The following is a 21,458-nucleotide window of genomic DNA, read 5'->3' as shown; positions in this document are numbered from 1 at the left end:
TACTTAGCCGGGTGCCCATCCTCGGGGGTACAGTTATGGCGGGGGGGTGAGAGGGCTGCGCACCCACCCCGGGGGACGCTCACCGGGGGATGCCCGTTCTGCCCGTCCCCGGGGCTGCCTGTGGGGCGCTGCCGGTGCCGGGGCCGGAGGCGCGGGGCAGCCGCGGGCTCGGGCCGTGCCGGTGCCCCGGTGCGGCCGCGGCCGCGCTCCCCCCCGCGGCGGGGCCGGTGCGGTGCGGCGCGGGGCGGCGCGGGGGGGAGCGCGGTGTGTGGCCGCCGGCGGCGGGCGCGCCGTTGCTTAGCAGCGGCGATGGGCGCTGCCGCGGCGGCGGCGGCCAATGGGAGCGGCGGCGGCGGCGCGGCCCCGGCGCCCCCCGCCCCCGCCTCCCCTTTAGAGGCGCGGCGGGCGGCCGGCGGCGCACACACAGCCCTCCATCCGCACCGGCACCGGCACGGCCCCGCCGCGCGCATGGGGGCCGCCGCCGCGCTCGGCCCCACATAACGGGGGGTGCCCAGCCCCGCCAGCCGCCCCGCCATGCCGGCCGAGCCCCCCCGCGCCGCGCCGCCGCCGCTCCGCGCCGCCCGCCGCAAGCCGCTGCCCGAGGTGAGTGAGGGACGAGCATCGCCCGCTCTCGCGGGGGCTGCGGGCCGGGGAGGGCACTTCGGAGAGCGCGGCGGAGCCCGGGGCGGGCCGGGCGGGTGCGGGGACCCCCGCGTCCCCCGGCTCGGGGAACCTCCGGCGCTCGCGGTTCCGCTCCGAAGCCGAGAGCGGCGGCCGCGGGCATCCCGCCCCGCTGCGGGTCCCCTTCCCCGGCCGGGGCTCTCCCCTCTCCTCTCCTGGGCTGACCCGATCCTCGCCCCCTCCGCAGGGCAGGGCCGTGGGCCAGAGGACCCCGCTGTGGCTGCGGGCCCGCTTTCAGGCGCTGCTCTTCGCCCTGGGCTGCCGGATCCAGCGGCACTGCGGGAAGGTGCTCTTCGTGGGGCTGCTGGTGTTCGGGGCGCTGGCCGTGGGACTACGGGTGGCCTCCATCGAGACCGACATCGAGCACCTCTGGGTGGAAGGTAAGCGCGGCCCTGCGGGCTCGGCCGCCCGTGGGAACGGTCCCGCTCCCGGCCCCGGCTTTGTCCCCCACGCGCGGCGCGGAGTGCGGGGCCGGCCGGGAGGCAGGTGACAGCGCGGGAGCGGGGCGGGACGAGGAGGATGAGGATGCCGCCGCCGGGCGTCCCGTCACCGGGGCCGCGGAGGACGGGCCGTGGGTGCCCAGAGCCGGGGTCCCGTCTGCGCGGCCGCTCGGGCTGCGCCGTGCGCGGTGCTGGGCTGAGGAGGGACCCCCACGCGTGTTCCTGCGGGGGTCCCCGCGCGGAGGTGCTGACACGTGCGGCGGGGATGGTGCCGGACACCCCCTTCCCGGTGGGAAGAGCCCCCGGGGGCGGCCGCAGCCCCGCACCGGGGCAGAGCTGGCGCCGCGGAGCCGCCAGTCCCGGCACGGGACCCGGGCCCGGGGGGAACGGCAGCGCGGGCAGGGTCAGGCGGGAGCAAATCCCCGTTTCCGAGTGGAAGCGGCTGATCCCCCGCCTTTGTTATTAATAACTCCAGCGTGGATTTTCTCTCCCCGATCCCTGCAGCCCTGCTTCATGGGTCTGGGATTTGCTTTTCCTGCGCCTGCCTTCGGCTTTGGGGGGCCCCCGGGGGGGCAGCACCCCGAGTGGCAGCCCCGTCCGTGCGGCGGGGGGATCCCCGGGCGGGGGTCCCCGCGGGGTGCTGTGCAGGGGCAGATGTTGCTCAGCGGAGGGGTGTCAGCCATCTTTGTGCGGGAGCGCTGCCTCCTCCCCCACGCCCCGCTCCCTGTGTGGTCCTCAGCTACTCTTGGATTTGGTTCAACAATAGAAGCAACTTTGCTCTCCCACCCCCTTTTTTTTTTTTTTTTTAATTTAAAAAAAAAGGAGCTCTGCGCTCCCTGGCTGCTTGCACACAGATGCACGCACGGACCCCTGCCCAGGAATGCCCGGCTCTCCCACCTGCTTCCCACTCCCCAGGGATGTTTGTTCCCCCTCCCCAGATCTCGGCTCCATCACCCCCTTCCACTGCAACACGTAGCAGAGAAATCCAGTGGTACCTCCCGGTCCAGCCAGCGCCTGAGCTGTGCCTGCTGAAGGAGGAACGCGCTCCCTCCGTGGTTCCCTCACTCTGGGTCGTGGCTCCGGCTCCATTGAATTTTTATTGTGCTTTTGGGGTAGCAAGGAGTCAGCGTTTTGTGGAACCGTGGCCAGGAAAGCGGCTGTGGTTGTTCCTGTTAAGGGGAATGGGACTTGCGGCACATCAGGGTGGAGAGCGGGATGGGGAAGGGGCCAAGCCTGGGGACGGCTGGAAGCGCCCAGAAACCCGGCTTTTCCTGTGCCCCACTGAGCTCCCTGCTCGCCCGGCCGCAGCAGCGACTGCGGCTGCTCTTGGGGGATTTCCCCCACACTGCGGTCTGGCTCTAATGTGGGTGCCGGGGGCCTCTCTCAGGAACCTTCCCTTTCTCATGGCTTCTCATCTTCTTCGGTGTCAGGAGTTGGATTTAATTTTATTTTTTTTTTACTCTGTGGTGAAACTCCGCTGACGTGGGGAGTCCTGCCCTTCCTGGGCAGTGGGTGCCCTGGGGTCTGCACAGAGCCCCTGCTCTGGATCTGTGCTGCTGCCTGAGGACGGTGTGGGTGCCAGGGGTGCTGCTCAGAGCCCCCCTTGTCCTTCCTGGGAGGGCTCCTCCCCCAGCAGTGTGCCCTCGGGGCAGACCCCTCCGTGCCTCGCTCCTGGGTGGCACAGCCCCAGCGTCCTCAGGCGCTGGCACAACCTGCGACCACCAAGGACGATGTGTCTGAGATGGCTTTAGTCCCGTGGGGTGGCATGCGTGGGTCAGGATGTGGAAGGAAGGTTTGTGGTGACACTTTCAGTCTCGTGTATCGGCTGTGGGGCTGCCTCCCTTCCCCATAACCATCTGTAGCTCCCTGCCTCACCACTCAGCCTCAGCTTCTGCGTTTTCTGGTGAGATCAAAGCATCCCCCGCATATGGCCAGCCCTGATCCCTGCACCCCATCCTGCTGGTGTGGGGATGGGCATTATCAGGGGACAGGAGGGCCTGGGATGCCCCTGGAGAGTGGAACACAATTGCCCAGACTCTGTGGTTGCATCCAGAGCACTTGAAGCTGCTTTGGGATTTTTCTCAGCCGCTACTTTCTCACGTTCCCACATGTGTGGCAGGGTTGGAGTGTGTGTCCTCTACAGTGAGCCTGGTGCCTCTGTGGCAGGCTGAAGCAATGCAGTTCTTGCTCCTTGGCTGGCAAAGTTGGTATCCCATCTGCTTGGTCCCAAGTGTTTGGGATCCCCAGGGTGTTGGGCACCTGAGCTCCTGCCTGCTCTGGGTCTGTGAGGAGATGTTTGTGGGACTGTGGTTCATCCCAGCCCTGAGGCAGGGCTGTAGGGTGTCTAAGGGGCAGGGTATGTGTGCAGGGAATCCCAGGCCCATCATTTTGGCCCAGCGGGTCCCAGCTCAGGGTCAGAGTGGTTTAAGGTTCCAGGAAGCCTCTGGTGACTGCATCTGACCACCTGCCTCTGCCTAGCCAGGCTGAGGGATGCGGGTGGTGATGCTCCAACCCACAAACCACCCTGCCCAGGTGAGGTCCCAGCGCTGCAGGAGCAGAGTGTGACCCTGTGCCAGGCAGTCCCCACTGCAGGCTGAGCTCAGCTCTCTGGGAGCCGGGATCCTGCTGAGCAGGGGAGAGAAGGGAGCGGTTTCCCATGGGAGCATGATGCTGATGTGCCATCCCCCTCCTCCCCAAACAGGGGAATAGGGCGGGCAGCCCTGCTTTGGCCCCGTGACTGGGGTCAGCCCTCGGGCCATGCTGATGCTGTGTCCTCCTGAGCCTCGGCTGTGACCCCGGCCACCTGTGGGAAAGCAGAGTGTCCCCTGTCCCGATTCTGGGAATGTCCTTAGGCCGGGGGGCTGGCTGACGGGTTCTTGCAGTGTTCTGGGGTAATGCTGACCTGTATCCCTGTTTGGGAGATGGAAGGAGGCTCTGTCACCCCATAAATTGGACTCGACTGTGGAAACATTCAATTAGGCTCCTCCGAAGCAATTAGCCCCTTGGAGGCTTTGCAGTCCCGGCTAGCGGCGAGTGTTGAGTTACCTCTGGACACCTGGCAGCTGTTCCTGGCTCTCCCAGGGCGTCTTTAGGGCCAAGGGGCTGGGGAGGCGAGCTCTGGGCAGGCAGAGCCCTGGGTGGTGAATGGGTCTGCCTGATTTATAGCGCTGAGGGCTGGTTCAAAGGAAGGCCGGGTTAATTCCTAACCGGAACAGCCAAGCGCCCCGCGCAGCCGTCGCGCTCTCAAAGAGCTCCTGAGTCTCCCTGGAGAAGACCCTGTCCCTTTCCTGGAGGGGTCATGGACACCCCGAATGTGCTGCTGGGATGAAATAGGACACATCTTATGGGGGTGAGGGGGATTTGCTCTCTTGTTCTCATCCTGGGGCACAAAGCTGGGACACCCCCAGCCCTCCTGGCAGTGGCTTCTGTCCTTCCTTGACCTCTGCAGCAGTTCTTGGCACAGGGCATCAGCTCCTCGGCACCCAGGACAGGGCTGGGATGCAGCCTGAGCTCCCCCTGCGGCAGGCCAGCACGGAGAGGAGGTGCTGGCTGGCTCTGTTTGCCGAGAGAGGGGCACAGGGAATGAGGAAGCCAAGGACGGGATTGAACGCCCTCAGCGCTGTCTGTGTGGCCTCTCCTCCCGGCCCTGTCCCCACTGTGCTGGGTGGGTCCCGTGGAGGGGTGTGGGGGCTGCAGGGATGCCACAGCCGTTCCTGGGTGGGCACACGGAGAGGTGGGTGGTCTCCGTGCTGGGTGGGTGGGTTTGTGGGGTGGGATGTTTGTGCAGGGGCTGAGAAAGGAGCGGGTGAATTGGGGGGCTCTGTGTGGCTGGTGCTGACAGCTTGGGGGGCTCTGATGGCAGTTTGTCCCCATGTCTGGGGCAGCACAGTCCCTGCTGGGATCTGCCCAGAGCTGGCTTCACTCCTGTGGGGTGGCTCCTGGGCTGCCATGTCCCTGCTCTGTCCCCACATTGGTGTCCTGGGGAAGAGAGTCCCCATTTCTCTTGGGGTGTGGTGACACAGGTATTGCTCTGCAGGAAGGAGAGGGACAGCCCAGGGTGCCTAGGGACCGTCTTGCCTGGCCTGGTGGGATTTTTCCTTCAGCACCCTGCTGTCCTCTCTGTCTGCAGGGTCTGGGTATCTGTGGGGACACTGTGCCCCCGTGCTCGGGGGCTTGGAGGAGTGAGCAGCAGCTGGGGTGTTGCTGCCATGAGGTGCTGAGGTCCCTGTTATCCCAAAAACCTTCCTGCCTGCCTCTCCCCTCTGCTCCCAAGTCCCCTCTGGCTGTGAAAGAACCTTTCTTCTCGAGAAGGGGGGAGGGAAGGAGGCTCACCCAGTTGCCCCCCACCCACCAGAAGATGGGGTCCAGTCAGTTCACCTTTATTTATTTATCTTTGGGAGGTGAGCGCAAACCCTCTTGCTCTTCCTTTTCCCTTCCTTGACAGCTTGGTCAGCTTTTTTGGGCTGGAAAATTTTGCTAATTAACCCAAAGAGACTGGAAGACTTTACAGATGGCTGCGGCTTATCTGCCCCTGTCCATTTTGCTTTCCTTTTCAACTCATACATTTTTTTATTTCCTAGAAAGTATTTTTTTCTGTTTTTATGTATATATGTTTTTTTAACTTGGACATATCTACGGACTTAGGGAACGGGCTCTTTTTTTGTGTGTTTTAAATGTTATTTGGCGGCTGGGAGGGGGCAGCGCCAGGGCCCAAGAAGAGGGTTTTATTATCTGCCTCTCCCTCGGGCCTGGAAAAGTGGTCTGAGTTCAAAAAATTCATTTCTTGCCTGAATGAAGCCAGCAATGTGGAAAAATTTCACCATTCAGAGGGGGATGAATGTATGTTTCAACCACACATTAAGTGACATTAGCAAGCAGTGGAGTGCCTAATGTGGCCATTTTTCACAGCAGCCAACAGAGGGGGTGATTAGCATAATTAGTACAGGCAGCCCTATACATATGGAAATGGCAAATGCCTAAATGCCAACACCAGTGGAAATTTATGTCAATGCTGACAGGAGTCTTAGCGGTGAATAGTTCCCAACTGAATCCCCTCTCCCCCCCTCCCCTTTTTTTCCCCCCCCCTCTCTCTTTTTCGGGGGTCGCGCTGTCCCCTCGGCGCTGGCCGGGGCGGTGCGAGCTCCCGGTGCCCCCCTCGCCGTGCTGGGAACCGCCGCCCCCCGATTTGGGGTAATAAAGACATTAATTTAGCTTCGCCGTTAAACAAAAGAGTTCGGCCGGGGCCGGCGGCTGGGGAGCTGGCCCCAAACGGGCCCTTTCAGCCCCTCCGCCGCTGGCTTCTTGAAGGCATCCCCGGCTTCTGCCGCCCCTCTTGGCCGAGCCGGGAGCCCCTTCCGTGGGTTCGGCCGGAGGAGCCGGGGCAGCGCCGAGCCCTCGTCCGCGCCTCGGTGCTGCCGGGGCACCCATCTGCCGGCAGCCGCCCCCCTTGCCTTGCCGGGAGAGCCGCGGGGTGAATGGGGCCGGCAGGACGTGTTTTGACAGGATGGGGCCGCCGGGCTTTTGGCGAGGCTGGCGGTAGCGGCCGGGACAGGTAAAAATGGCTCTTTCAGTGTGCCCTGGGCGAGACTTCCTCCGGAGCAGCATGGGTCCTTTCACTGCCTCCCTAATCCAGCTAATCCGCCCCACAACACTTTGAAGGTGGCCTCCGGCTTGCACGCCGCTCAGCACGGGGAAGCTGCAGCCGAGGGATGCTCGGGGCGGTGCCTCGGGACCCCCTCCCACCGGGATGCGGGCAGTGCCTGGGTTGCAGGATGGTTCTGGCTTCCCTCCGGAGCCCCTGGGGCTCTGATGGCCCAGGGCGGGCGTCTCTGCCCGCGGGATGTGCTCGGTCTGGGTGCCTCTTGTAGCAGAGGGTGCTGCAAGGGATGTTCCCCTTGGGGATGGCTTTTCCCAGGGGATCTCATCCTGACCTTGTCCCGCTGTCAGCTGTGCCTTTGTGATGGTTCCCAACCCGAGCATTGGGATGTTGTGCTGTAGACAGGGAGCTGGTCATCCAGTCCCGTGCTAGTGGGCCCAGCTGGGGTCAGGGCTGCAGCATCCCCTGGGCACCAGCCCAATCTGCAGCTCAACGTTTGTTGTCACATCCCGTAGCCCCATTACACCATGTGGGACAGGACCTGATTTTCGGGGCCAAGGGAGAATGCGTACCCAGGAGTGTTCCCTCCCTGTCATCCTGTGACACCCAAGCGGTGACAACACCGGCAGTGCCTGGGTGCCATCTGCACTGTGGTGGCACTGCTGTTGACCGTGACCTCTACCCAGCCTGATGGGACAGAGTGGACTTTGCAGCATGTGTTTCATGGGGAGACTCTGGTACCTCTCTGTGGTCCCCAGCACCTCCCACATCCCTCCCTTGCCCTCAGCCTTGCCAGGCAGGGAGGGCTCAGTGTGGGGCTGGCAGCCTGCCCGCACCCACTGCCCTCCCCGTGCCACCCAGACACGCTGCCCTGGCACGCTCAGCCTGCTGCGCCCACCCTTGGGTGCTTGGAGACAGGGACAGGGCGCCGCGGGGTTTGTTCACCTCCTGCCCTGCCCTGGGACAGCGTGGTGGGAGGTCCCCTAGCTGTCACAACCAGCGGGGTGGCTGCAAGGGGGCCAGCCCCGGCCTGGAGGGCTTTGGAGCTGCGCTGTGGGCAGAGGACCTGGCATGGGCTCATCTGACCCCAAACCCTCTGAGATGAGTTTGGGAGGTTCTGGCTGCCTCTGGGGAGATGTGGAATGAGCTGGGATCAGACCCCTCCCAGGACAGCACAGGGGCTGAGGCTCTGTCCTGGCTGCAGCAGCTGAGGGCACGAGTTGGCCCCGCTATGTGAGGCTGAGCTGGCTGCAGTGCCGTGGCTGTGGCTCCTGTGCCAGGAGGGTTTGGGGTGCAGGGAAATGGCTCAGGCAGGGTGGCCGGGAAGGGGGCAGGGAGGCTCCAGCCCTGCTCTGTAATTTTGTGGCGGATGCTGTAATTACGGAGAGGGCTCCCCCGGCAGGGCCCGTAGATGGGAGGCAGCCGCACACGCAGCCACCCTCCCTGCCAGGGACCCTGTCCCATCCCTAGCATCCACTGTCCCTGCTTGGGTACGGCCGGAGCCTGCTCTGCACCCCAGGTGTTTGGAGAGCAAGTGGGTGCAGGGTCCCAAGCCAGAACTGCTCTGAGGCTGCACCCACAGCCCCCCAGCAGCGGTACCGAGGAGCAATGCCCAGACCCAGCGAGGATGCTCCAGCCTTGGGGGACTGCCCTGCCCCCAGGCCCTGCTGTTGGATTTTGGAGGGAGCTGGGGGTCCCGGGCAGTGAAGCCAAACCCTGCCGGGGAGCAGAGCAGGCTGTTAGTAAGCAGGACCGGACGCCTGATTGGAACCAGAGAGCCCTTTGCATGAAAAAGCCAAGGGCTCCCTTTGTTAATTGGAATAAAAAAAAAACCCAACAAAAACCCAACCAAACAACAACAACAACAACAACAAAAAGGAGGAATTTGCATACAGTTCCTCATTACCGTGCCCATTGTTGGTATGGGGGTGCCGCAGCCCCCTCCCCGGCCGGCCGGGGGGCTGCGTGCGGCGTGGGGCGTCTCGGCGCTGCCGGGCTGCCCGGCCGGCGGGCGTGCGCCCGTTTGAAGTGTCCTTGGCAGCCCTGTGTGCGCTGCCTTGTCTTTTCATGTTGCTCTTTGGTTAATTAGGGTGTTGGAATTTGAGGCTTCCTCACGGCCTTTGAAGCTTGCTGACGGCTCGCAGTGCCCTGTTCCAAATTAACACTAATTACAAGGGACGGCTTTTTATTTTCTCTCTCTCTCTCTCTTTTTTTTTTTTTTTTATCCCCCTCCTCTTTAATTTTTCGGGGGGCTCGCCCCCACCCGTGCCTGCAGATGTGCGGCTCCTCCCGCGGCCGTGCGGGGCGGGGATGCCGGCGGGGCAGGGCGGAGCAGGATGGGATGCGTCCCCCGGGAGCAGCGGCGCTGCCGGGCACCCCCTGGGCGCTGTGTCCCAGCTCCCGCCCGGGCGCGGCGTGGGTGGCACGGCTGAGATCAGAGCAGCTTGGCGCACCTCCTGCCCGACCTCCCAGCCTGCTGGGAACGGCATGGGCGTCCCACTTCCCCCCACCGCCGACACCCACCCTCCCCGTGTCCTCGTCCCCTCGCCCTGGGTGCTGCTGTCCCCTCTGACACACACACAAAAGCCGCGGCCGTGTCCCCCCCTCCCTGTCCCTGGCACAACCTCTATCCCAACTGGCATCTGATGGACACCAGCTGCTCCCTGGCCCAGCCAGGAACAATAAAGATGCTTTGCCCTCCCCGTTCCCAAAAAGCAGGGAAAAAAAAAAAAAAAAAAAAGAAAAAACCAAAACACCAACCCATATAATAAGTCATTAAAAGGGAAGATTCTGCTCCTTATTTGCGGTCTCGCTCTGGCCTCCTCGGTGCTGGCGGAGGGCCAGGCCCGCCGGGGCCCCCGCCTCTTGCTGAGGGAGCATCCTGGTGCCGATGAATCGTGACCTCCCCTCGCTTTCCTGGGGCTGGGCAGGAGCCTCACCCCTGCCAGCGGCACTGCCTTGGGAAGCATCCCACGTTGGGCATCCTGGGGTACCCCAGTGGGTGGCACTGGGACGGGGGCTGCACCCCAGATGTGCCAGGGCAGGAGGCTGGAGCAGGGCAGCCAAGTGGTGCACTTGGGAGGGGTTTCAGGATCCACTTCCCACCCTCCTCTGGGCTGTGTTGCCTCCCCTTTGCTGTACCAGGAGGGATGGGAGCCCCCCATTCGAAGGGGATGGGGACAGCTGTCCCTGGGCTGGTGCTCAGCCATGCGAGAGACCGTGCAGGGTTTGGTCCCAGCCCCAGCCACGCTGGCTGGGAGGGGATTCCTCTTCCACGCCGAGGCTGCCGCAAATGGAGTCGGTGGCTTCAGCTGGAAACCCTGGCCCTGCTGTGCTCAGAGCTCTCCCGCTGCCCAAGGGGGACAGATCCCAGAGCCTTGGCAGGGAAGGGTGATGTCCCCAGCACCACCTCCCTCCCCTGTCCCCTACAGCTGCAGGGACTTCGGGGTGCTGGCATCGCCCTGCGCTCCTTCCCTGCTGCCTTGGGGTGCCAGCTGGGCTGGGCTGGGTGCCCCCAGTTTCGCTTCTTGTTTTGTGGGCTGGTTTTGGGCATCTGCAGCACCCACCACAGTGCACGGGTGGAAGTGGACAGGTTGAGTTCACTCCACCAACCATCTGTCTGTGGGTTTTTTCTGGTGAGAGCAAAGCCAACAAGCTGCTTTGGGGTTGGGTACAGTGTTGGTGGGAAGGGGGATGCCTGGTCCAGTGTGTCCTGAGGTGGTCCCTGTTTGGATCCCTTGGGTGTGAGCACCCAGAGGATGCAGCAATTGGGGAACCTCACACCAAAAGCCCCTGTGAGTGATCATGGCACCACCTGATGCTGCGTGGCCTTGATTCTGCCCATCCCGTTCCCTGGGCATCCTGATGGGCAGGGCAAATTGGTGGGATGGGGGCTCTGCCTGCCCTGGCACTGACAGGGCACATCGTGGTCCCCTCCACAGCGGGCAGCCGGGTGAGCCAGGAGCTGCGCTACACCAAGGAGAAGCTGGGCGAGGAGTCCGTCTACACGTCCCAGATGTTGATCCAGACCCCTAAGAAGGAGGGTGATAACATCCTGACACAGGAGGCCCTGCAGCTCCACCTCGAGGCGGCCTTGGCCGCCAGCAAGGTTCAAGTCTCCCTGTACGGAAAGTGAGTCCGGCTCCAGATGGGGATGGGGACCCCCGCCGTGCTCTGCACATCCCTCTTGCCCTTGCCATGTCCCCTGTGGGATATGCCCTTTCTCAGCGCCTCCTTTTGCCGTTCCAGATCGTGGGATTTGAACAAGATCTGCTACAAGTCGGGTGTCCCCATCATTGAAAATGGCATGATCGAGAGGGTGAGTGCTGGTCATGGATGGCCAGAGGGAGCCCCGGGGGTGGCTGCTGACCCGCGGGGTCAGTCCATCAAAGAATGGCAGTGGATGGGCTGTGCTGGGGACAGGGCTTGCCAGCCCCAGGTGCTGGGAAGGCACTGCTGGCTGGATGTGGGAAGGTGCAGGTTTGGGAAGCCCAGCAAGGTGGGGGGAGACTGGGGAATCTGATCCATCCCTGCTGACCCCTCGCATCTCCTCCTACAGATGATAGAGAAGCTGTTCCCCTGTGTGATCCTGACCCCGCTGGACTGCTTCTGGGAAGGCTCCAAGCTGCAGGGAGGCTCAGCCTATCTCCCGTGAGTGTGTGTGGGGAACTGTCCTGGGCTGTGGGGGGCCATGGTGGGAGCAGGAGCTGGGGATGCTGCCGAGGGGCTGTGCTTGGCCTCCCTTTGCAGCTTGGCTCTGCCTGCTCCACGGTGCTTCAATGCTGCAGCTTGTCCTGCTCAGCCCCTGGGTTGGTCCCACCACCATTGCTGTCCCGCTGGGTCAACACCCTGGGGACAGGTCCCTGTCCTCCCCTGCCTGGCCTCGGTGGCACAGGTAGGGCTGCACCGCTGCAGGGGGGCTGCAGCCCACAGGCAGGAACTGCCCGTCCCATCCCATCCCATCCCATCCCATCCCATCCCATCCCATCCCATCCCATCCCGTCCCGTCCCGTCCCGTCCCTGCCATGCTCTCCCACCTGCCAGGGATGGGGACAGGGGGAACAGTGGCTGTGCCACAGGCAGGTCCCTGAGGCTGCAGGTCCCCTGGCAGCACTTTGTGGGTGCTGTGATTGTGAGGGGGCACCCACACTCCTGAGCTGTGCCCAGGGCACGGAGGGCACACAGTCCCTGGGCTGGGTGGCGAGTGACTCCAGCCAGCTCCTCGCACGGTGGTGGTGGGGCTGGGGACCCCGGCTTGGGCCGGGGAGCCTCCCCCACATTCCTTCTGTTTACGCGTGTGTTTGTCCGGGAGAGCTGGGGCGGCTTGTGCATTGTCAGCAAACGCAGCCCCGTGCTTTCTCATGCTAATGCTGCTCTGAAAGCTGCCCCTTGCCAAATAGATGAAATAGTGGCCTTATTCAGGCTGCTGCGGACGGGAGGAGGGGGAAGGGGCCACAGCCTCCCCAGCCAGGACTGGGGGGCTGGTTTTGCCCCCCCAAGACCTCAGGTTCTCCCCATCCCAGGCTGGGGAACTGCCGAGAGCAGGAGCAAGTGGGGCTGGGGTGGCTGTGCCAGAGGGGATGCTGGTGGCATTGCCTGCCTGGCTTGGGCAGCGTTCTGGGGCTGAGCTCCGTGGCAGGCGGGCTGGCACTGCAGCAGCCACGGGACTCCTCTCTCCCAGCAGCCGAGGGAGCCCGGGCACCCCGGCTGAGCGCCGGCCGGCCCAGGGGGACTCGTCCCCCTTTTTAACGCCAAGGGGTGAGCGGGGTGGGAGCTGGGAGAACAAAGAGCAGCAATCTATGGAAAGACAAAAGGATTTGCCCTGGCTCAGTGAAGCAAGCGAAAGCAGATAAAAGGGGCTCTCTTTGGAAGCAGCAGCAGCTCCGGTTGGTATGTGGGAATCTCGAGCGGCCGGCTCTGGCCCAGCCAGCCTTCATGAATTATTAGGCTGTGTTTCTCCCCAGAGCCCACACTTGCTCGGGGCTTTTTCTTCCCCTCTTTGGAGCGCTGGGCTGGGTTATTGGCTTTTTTGTGTGTCCTTTCTGTCTTAAAAAAGAAGCTGAGTGAGGCTGGAAGCTGGCCCCCAGCTCCCCAGGCTGGGGTGGAGGGAGCAGAGCATCTGCAGGCAATGGGAAAAACCCTTTTCCTGGGTACCCAAGTCCCCTGCAGTCCTGCTGGACCTCCAAGAACCTACTCCACGCCCAGCTCCCAGTATTGTGCTGAGTCCCCAGGACCTCTGCAGAGCCCCAAACTCTCCAGCTTGGGGGAAAATGGCAGGAAGGGCTGTAAGGGATGCCGGGAGCTATTGCCTGCCTGCTCCCCTCTATCAAGATGTTAGCCCACGGGCAGTAATCGGCCTGACTGCTCACACAAAGCGGGGCCAGGCAGCAGGGCCGGCTCCCCCCGCTTTGTCCCGGACTAACAGGATCAGGCACGCTACTTGACTCGGGGCACGGCCCGCTGTGGCGCACAGGGCACGGGGGATTCCCGGGAGGGGGTAAGGGACGTGCTGGGGGCTGAGCTCGGCTGCATCCCCGCATCCTGCCTGGGAGGGCATCCACATTGCCCCTGGCATGGGCTGGCAGGGGTGATGGTGGTACTGCCTGTGGGTTTTGGCATCCCCCATGACCCCGGTGCTGCTCTCTGCCCAGGGGCCGCCCGGACATCCAGTGGAGCAACCTGGACCCTCTGCAGCTGATGGAGGAGCTGGGGCAGTTCACATCCCTGGAAGGCTTCAAAGAGCTGCTAGACAAGGCAGAGGTGGGACAGGCTTACATGGAGCGGCCCTGCCTGGACCCCCGGGACCCCCAGTGTCCCTCCAGTGCCCCCAACAAGCAGAGCCAGCAGGTGGGTCACAGTCCACGAGGACCAGGATTGGGTGTGGGAGTGCTCTCATGCCTGCCCCACAATCCTGATACCTCCCCTCCACCCACAGAGCCCCGACATCCCAGCCGAGCTCTCAGGGGGCTGCCACGGCTTCTCCAGGAAGTTCATGCGCTGGCAGCAGGAGCTGATTTTAGGTGGCACGACCAAAGACTCCCAGGGCAAGCTGCTACGGTAAGAGCTGCTGTGGGCATCCCCAGGCACAGGGCAGGACGCCTGCCCTGGCTGCAGGAGGGGCTGTGGGGCTGTCTCAGGGGCTGCTGAGTGTGTGGGGCCAGTGAGCAAGGCAGAGCAAGGAGGCAGGATGCCTGGGTCCTCTCCTGGCTGTCTGTGGTGGGGATGGGTGCCGTGGGGTGGGGGATGGACCCATTCCTGCATCCTGGGGCGCTGCAGCCGGTCCCAGCGAGGTGCGTGCCTGTCCCCCAGCGCCGAGGCCCTGCAGACCATGTTCCTCCTCATGAGCCCCCGGCAGCTCTATGAGCACTTCAAGGATGACTACGAGATCCATGATATCAGCTGGAGCGAGGAGAAGGCAGGAGCCATCCTGGAGGCCTGGCAGAGGAAATTCGTGGAGGTGAGCACTGAGAACAGCCCCCACATGGGGCTGGGCAGGGGTGAGCCTGTGCATGGCATCCCTCTGTGCCCAGGTTTTCATGTGGCCACGGGTTCTGGCACTACTCTCTTTTAGTCCAGCGCATCCCTAGGGAGTGTCAGTGATGATGCTGACCCCCTGAATGGCTCTGGGGTGGGTGTACTGTAGAGCAGGGGGCTCCTGACTCCTCTAATGGGATGCACCTCTGGCAGCTGGCACAGGACTCCATCCCTCCCAACGCCACGCAGAGTGTCCATGCTTTCTCCACCACCACGCTCAACGACATCATGAAGTCCTTCTCTGACGTCAGCGTCATCCGGGTGGCTGGGGGCTACCTCCTCATGGTATGTGTGCCCCCTCTCTCTGTCCTCTGCCTTCCCTCCATCTCCCCCCAGGCCCCTGCTAACCCACTGTGCTCTTGCAGCTGGCCTACGCCTGTGTCACCATGCTGCGGTGGGACTGCTCCAAGTCCCAAGGGGCTGTGGGCCTGGCTGGGGTCCTGCTTGTGGCTCTCTCCGTCGCCTCTGGCCTGGGGCTTTGCTCACTGCTGGGCATCTCCTTCAATGCAGCCACCACCCAGGTATGTGCTGGGGGAAGAGCTGGCTACTGTGAGGTGGGTGGGACCCTGAGTCCCCTCTCAGGTGGTGATCATGTCCCTCTGCTCATGCCAACTGCTCTGTGGCAGGTCCTGCCCTTCCTGGCCCTCGGTATTGGGGTGGATGACATGTTCCTCTTGGCTCATGCCTTCACTGAGACGAGCCAGCACATCCCTTTCAAGGTGAGCACTGAGCACTGCCCAGGGGCTTCTCAGCCTCCTCCTGCCTCCTCATGGTCCCTTCTCATCACCCCTTCTCTGTCCCTGCAGGAGCGGACAGGTGAGTGTCTGAAGCGCACGGGGACCAGTGTGGCTCTCACCTCTGTCAGCAACATGATTGCCTTCTTCATGGCAGCCCTGGTGCCCATCCCTGCCCTGCGTGCCTTCTCCCTCCAGGTAGGGCCACAGTCCCTTTCCAGGGGATGGGAAGGGATGGCCAGACCCCTCTCTGATGTGTGTCCCCCAATTCCTGCAGGCTGCAGTGGTTGTTGTGTTCAACTTCGCCATGGTGCTCTTTGTTTTCCCTGCCATCCTGAGCCTGGACCTGCACCGCCGGGAGAAACGCCGGCTCGACATCCTCTGCTGCTTCTACAGGTACTGGCACTGGGCAGGCTGGGCTGGGTCTGACCCCACAGCTCCCTAAAGAAGACAGGGTGAGTAAATATCTCATTCTTCTCTCTCTCCTCCATGCAGCCCTTGCTCCTCAAGAGTCATCCAGATCCAGCCCCAAGAGCTTGCTGATGCCAATGACAACCATGCCTGCCACCCATCTCCTTATGGGCACCCCGGCATGGCCACCAGCACCCAGATCACCACCACCGTGCAAGCCTTCACCCGGTGTGACCCCTCAGGCCACCACATTGTCACTGTCCTGCCACCCACGTCCCAGGTGTGCACCTCGCCTGCCATCCTGCTGCCCCACAGTGACCCCTTGGGCTCGCAGGTCTTTGCCCCATCCAGCTCCACCCGGGATCTGCTGTCTCAGCTGGACGAGGCCAAGGGTGGCCGGGACTGTGTCCCCCTGCCCTTCTGCCGCTGGAGCCTCGCTGATTTTGCCCGGGAGAAGTATGCCCCACTCCTTCTGCGCACCCGGACCAAGGTGAGGGGGGGACTGCCCTAGTGGTGCCACTCAGGGTGGGTGGGTGGCACAGGACTGTTTCTGACCCCCCCATTGTCCCCACAGGTGGTGGTGGTGGTGCTGTTCCTGGCACTGCTAGGGCTGAGCCTCTACGGCACCACCATGGTACACGATGGCCTCTACCTGACAGACATCGTGCCACGGGACACCAAGGCACACGCCTTCATCTCGGCCCAGTTCAAGTACTTCTCCTTCTACAACATGTTCATTGTCACTAAGGGTGGCTTCCACTACCCGGGAGCTCAGGCTGCCCTGCTGAGCCTGCACCAGGCCTTCAGCACCGTCAAGTACGTGGTGCGGGAGGGCAACCGTGACCTGCCTAAAATGTGGCTCCATTACTTCCAGGACTGGCTGAGAGGTGAGGGACATGCCTCTTCTCCATGACTTCCCCTGCCTGACAGTCCTCTCCTCAGCCTGCATGCTCCCCACTGACCTGGGAATGCCTTCCCTTCTGTGCAGCACCCTGGGGAGGATGGTCCCAAGGTGCCCAGCACTGGAAGCTGAGCCTTGGGGTTTCTGTGTGCCCATCCCTTTGGCACCACACTCCCTGGATCACACGGGGTGGTGTATCCCCAGGAATGCTTACCCCCCATTCTGCATCCCCAGGGCTCCAGGCCACCTTCGACAGGGATTGGCAGGCTGGGCGCATCACCCATGACAGCTACCGCAATGGCTCCGAGGATGGAGCACTGGCATACAAGCTCCTCATCCAGACTGGCAACAAGAAGGAGCCCTTCAACTTCAACCAGGTGAGTGATGACAGGGCTGGGCTGACTGTGCTGGGGATGTCTCTGCCCCAGCTGCCCAGCTCATGTTCACTCCTGGTCTCTCCTGTAGCTGACCACGCGGCGACTGGTGGATGAGAATGGCATCATCCCCCCCGACACCTTCTACATCTGCCTGACAGTGTGGGCCAGCAACGACCCCCTGGGCTTTGCTGCCTCCCAGGCCAACTTCTATCCCCCACCCCCCGAGTGGATTCATGACAAGTACGACACCACAGGCGAGAACCTGCGAAGTGAGTGAGCATGGTGGGCTCCTCAAGGTCCCCTCTGCCCCCGATGTCCTTCTGCAGAGTACCCCATTCCCCACACATTTTTGCCCTGAAGGGAAACCCCTCATCCCATCTGGTAAACTGCCTTGCTTCCCCTCATCCTTAACCCTCATCCTCTTGCATCCCACACCCTGAGCATCCCCCTGTGCATTCCCCGTGCGCTTAGCAACACACACCTGCTCCAGCCCAGGAGCATCTCACTGCAAAGAGTAACCCACTAATGCACAAAAATCCTACGGGCAGAGAAATGCCCCGCCCTCCTTCCTGACCCCAGTCTGTTCCCTACACACTCCTCAGACCTGTGGTAGCCAGCCAGGCATCAGGCTGGTGCTCTTGTGCTGCCTGTCCACCTGTACTGCCCATACCCTCACTGCCTGTGATCTCCTCACAGTCCCAGCAGCCCAGCCGCTGGAGTTCGCCCAGTTCCCCTTCTACCTGAGCGGGCTGCGTCGCACGTCCGACTTTGTGGAGGCGATTGAGAGCGTTCGGGCCATCTGCCAGGAGGCTGCGCAGCGCCACGGCGTGCTGAGCTACCCCAGCGGCTACCCCTTCCTCTTCTGGGAGCAGTACATCGGCCTGCGGCACTGGTTCCTGCTGGCCATCAGCATCCTGCTGGCCTGCACCTTCCTCGTGTGCGCCTTGCTGCTGCTCAACCCCTGGACCGCCGGCATCATCGTGAGTACGCACCCTGATGCGCGGGGATGGGCCTGATGGGTGGGGACAGGGACATGCAGCCTTTCTCCCGTCCTGCTGAGTGGCCCTGGGTTCCTGCTTCATGGGAATTGGGTGATGGAGTGGCCAGGGGAGGGAAGGGATGCCCATATGAGGGTGGCAGTGGGTGGGGGACTCCTGTATGGAGGGATCAGTTAAATCATTGGTGAAGAGAACGGGGGCCCTGGATACATCCATGCAGAAGAGAGTGACAGGAACACCCATGTGGAGGTGGCAGTTGTTGGGGGAGCCACATGGAGTGATCAGGGAGCACGTTATGATGGGAATGTGTATAGTGGGTAGGGGTTTGATGACATCCATGCAGAGCAGGGTGAGGGCTACCCCCAGAAGATGGGACAGAGGGACACTGCAAATAGAGGGAAAAGGGTCAGTGAGGTGAGGCTGCTCTATATGGAGTAGAGTCAGGCTTGCCAGGGAGGGGGGACAGCCAATCAAAGCCATCTCTCATTGACCCCATCACCCTCCAGGTCTCCATCCTGGCCATGATTGCTGTGGAATTGTTTGGCATCATGGGGCTGATGGGCATCAAGCTGAGCGCCATCCCTGTGGTCATCCTCATTGCCTCGGTGGGCATCGGTGTGGAGTTTACTGTCCACGTGGCCCTGGTGAGTACAGGCTGATGCCAGTTCCCACTCCCTGGCACCCTCACCCACTTGGCCATGTGCTGATGGGTGGCCCATCATGGGTGGCACACGGGGACAGTCCTGCATGACATTTCCATCCCACTCAGGGCTTCCTGACAGCTGCGGGGAGCAGAAACGTGCGCTCAGCTGCAGCACTGGAGCACACTTTTGCGCCTGTGATGGATGGTGCTGTCTCCACCCTCCTGGGTGTCCTCATGCTGGCTGGCTCTGAGTTCGATTTCATCATGAGGTGAGCACTGAAGAAGGGTAAATCAGCCACGTGCTGCCCTACAAGAACTTTGGCAGTGGGGGCTGGTGGGTGTGGCAGTCCCCCTGTCTGGTAGTGGGGATGTGGGGTAGCTGGTGAGGACATCTTGCTGGGGACTGCCATTCCACCTTGCCTGGAGGCTGGGGAGACATGGGAGGGCCAGGGGGTGTGGAGTGGGAAGCCGTGTTTGCGATGAGAAAGGCTCATGATGGCTGTGCCTGCTTACCCCATGTGCCTATGGCCCCCTCAGGTATTTCTTTGCGGTGCTGACCATCCTGACGCTGCTGGGGCTGCTCAATGGGCTGGTGCTGCTGCCCGTGCTGCTCTCTGTCATCGGGCCACCCCCTGAGGTACGAGACCCCTCCATCCCTCCTCTCCCTTATCCTCTCCAGCCCTGTATCCTGTCTCTCCATCCCCCATTGCCCCTCTCCCTGCCCACCTTTCACCCTTTATCCATCTTTGCCTTGTCGAAACCACCTCAGTCCATCCTTTGCCCTGTACCATCCCTCTTTTACTTCATCCTTTCTCTAACCCATATCCTACTTGCCCCATACCTACCTGACTTTGTTCCTGCTCCATTCCACACACAACTTTCCCCACCCCTCCCTGACCCATTTGATCCCATCCCTGCTTCACCTGGCATCACCCACATCCCCACCCTCGCATCAACCCTTACTCCCTACTTCTCCATACTCCTTTGTCCCTGGCTCCTCTGACCTGTGTTCTCTCCCCAGGCGTCCCTGGTGGATAATGGCCCCTGCCTACCCCCACCAGAGTCGATACCCCCATGTCTGGGCCCTGGGGGACTGTACGTCCGGCGCGCTCCAGCCTGGCCTGCCACCTTCCCTGAGCCCTCTGACACTGAGCACTACACGGAGAGCGTGGGGCCAGGCAGCCCACGGGGACCCTTCGTTGTGCCTCCTGCCCCAGCACACATCCTACTGGAGGCTGGCAAGGACCCCAGCTTCCCCCGCATCACTGTGAGTGTCTCTACCCACTGTGGCATTGCCAACTCCCCTGCATCCCCGGGGAGAGGGTCATGGATAGAGCTGGGGGATTGGGGCTGGTGGTGTTGCCAGAGGGATGCTCAATATGGCTGGGGACCCTCATGCTTCATGCTCCCCCTCCAGGTGCTGAAGCCCTACAAGGACAGCCTGGAGGCTCAGGGGAAGAAAGAGGCGTCTGGCCCTCAGCCTGCAGCCCCTCTGCCCTTCGGGGAGCCGTGCACCACGTTGCCCCGAGATCCCCCTCAGCCCTGCCCAGCGGGCACCCGGCCAGCGCCGCCCGCAGCCCTGCCCACCTACAGCACCCACCTGCAGGGTCCCGCCGGCAGCTACACCACCGTCACGGCCACCGCGTCGGTGACAGTGGCCCTGCACCCCTCACTGCCCGGCTCCTACCCCACCTTCAGCCCTGAGGGCTTCACCAGCGCCGAGCGGGACTGCCTGGACGAGCCCAGCACCAGCGGCGCCGCTGTGCCCGACACCTTTGAGATGCAGAACATGGGACACCACCACGGGGCAGGTGCCTGGCGCTAGGTGAGCTTGGGGACACCCTACCCAGGGCAGGGCATGGCAGTGTGGGGTGTGAGGTGGGTGTGAAGGGACCCAGCTGACCCCCAGGTCTCTCTCCCTGCAGATTGCTGGTTCCTGGGCAGAGCATCTCCCCAGCACCCAGTGGGCACAGGAGGGTGCAGAGCGGGGTCACCCCGTGTCGTGCTGCTAATCGCCAGAGCGGTCTTGGCCGAGGAGGACCGGCCCCCTGCACCCTGCACCGAGGCTTGGTAGGGCAGGCTGGCACTTCTATGCAAGCTGTGTGCAGGCCATGCCGTGCCCGTGTGTCCCTCACCCGAGGCTGTACCGTTGGTGCCATGTCCCATCACCCAGGGCTTGGGGTTATCCTGCCCTGGATTTATTGTCCCCCAGAAATGGAAGCACTAACTCCCCCCTCTGTTTCTGGAGCTGCTGGCAAGGTGGACTCGGTGCCATGCCAGCTCCCCCTCTGTGGGGTCACTGCCTGCTCCCCATCACCTCCTCCTGGGACCACCCATCCCAGGCCATGAGCTGGGGTACCCCAACAGGGTGCCCTGATGCCCCCTGTGCTGATTAAGGGGGCAGCCCCAGAGCCAGCTATGCCCTGGCATGCCATGGGCAAGGCCTAGGGTGGGCACCCCCACCTTTATTTATTGCAAAGGGAAACTATCTATAGAGAGATATATATTTTTAAGCTTATTTTAAAAGATTTATTTCTCAGCCTACAGTCTCACCTGGCTGCCCAGGGTGCAGGCAGGGAGCGGGCAGACCCTTTGCCCAGTGCAGGGCTGCCCACTGGAGGCAGCAGGAGCCTGGGGGCACAGACCTGGTTCATGCCCCCACTCCATGGGCAGCTCACCCCTTCCAACATGCTAGTCCGTGCCTCAGTTTCCCCAGTGGCAAGTATGGAAAGGCTGGAGATCATGGATGTGCCACAGTGGTGAAAGGGAGCCTATTGCTCCCCAGCACACAGGCAGGGTTTTGGAAGGGGGAGATCCTTGGAGTGGTCCTTGCTGTGCCAAGCCCCTGAGCTGTCCCACGACCACAGCCCCTGTGTCACACTTGTGCTCTGTCCAGGGGATGGCACAGGCTTGAGCACGCACAGGGTGCTGCACGCTGACGTGGGCTCCCATGGTGCCACCAGGCACATTTGCTGGGAAACGGTATTTCTTACCATGTCCCCGTGCAACGGGGCTGTCCCTGCAGCCAGCCCCTGTCCCCATCCCCGTCCCCATCCCGGGCACCGTCCGCGCCGTTACCCAGCACTTTAACTCCAGCGGTGTTTGCTGTGCCTGCGGCCCCAGGCCCCCCGACACTGCCACTGA

At 62.7% G+C, this 21,458-nt stretch overlaps 1 protein-coding gene across 1 annotated transcript; it reads left to right on the top strand.

The window, feature by feature from the left end:
* Positions 1-309: 309 nt before the first annotated feature.
* PTCH2 (patched 2) lies at positions 310-21,455 on the top strand. The gene is given in 26 exon segments (XM_058030477.1): positions 310-379; positions 382-503; positions 505-603; positions 869-1,061; positions 10,659-10,848; positions 10,966-11,035; positions 11,276-11,367; positions 13,368-13,563; positions 13,652-13,773; positions 14,026-14,173; positions 14,404-14,535; positions 14,616-14,771; positions 14,877-14,969; positions 15,057-15,182; positions 15,262-15,380; positions 15,480-15,885; positions 15,970-16,282; positions 16,531-16,673; positions 16,762-16,942; positions 17,370-17,653; positions 18,178-18,315; positions 18,441-18,583; positions 18,852-18,951; positions 19,336-19,581; positions 19,732-20,139; positions 20,240-21,455. Coding segments are annotated over 25 exon segments (4,290 nt in total). The 3' UTR covers positions 20,240-21,455.
* The last annotated feature ends 3 nt before the right edge of the window (positions 21,456-21,458 follow it).

This window comes from Melospiza georgiana, chromosome 9 (genome assembly GCF_028018845.1).
Source record: "Melospiza georgiana isolate bMelGeo1 chromosome 9, bMelGeo1.pri, whole genome shotgun sequence".
Taxonomy (NCBI): Eukaryota; Metazoa; Chordata; class Aves; order Passeriformes; family Passerellidae; genus Melospiza; species Melospiza georgiana.
Note: the sequence above shows the minus strand (reverse complement) of the source record. Positions and strands in the feature narration are given on the sequence as shown.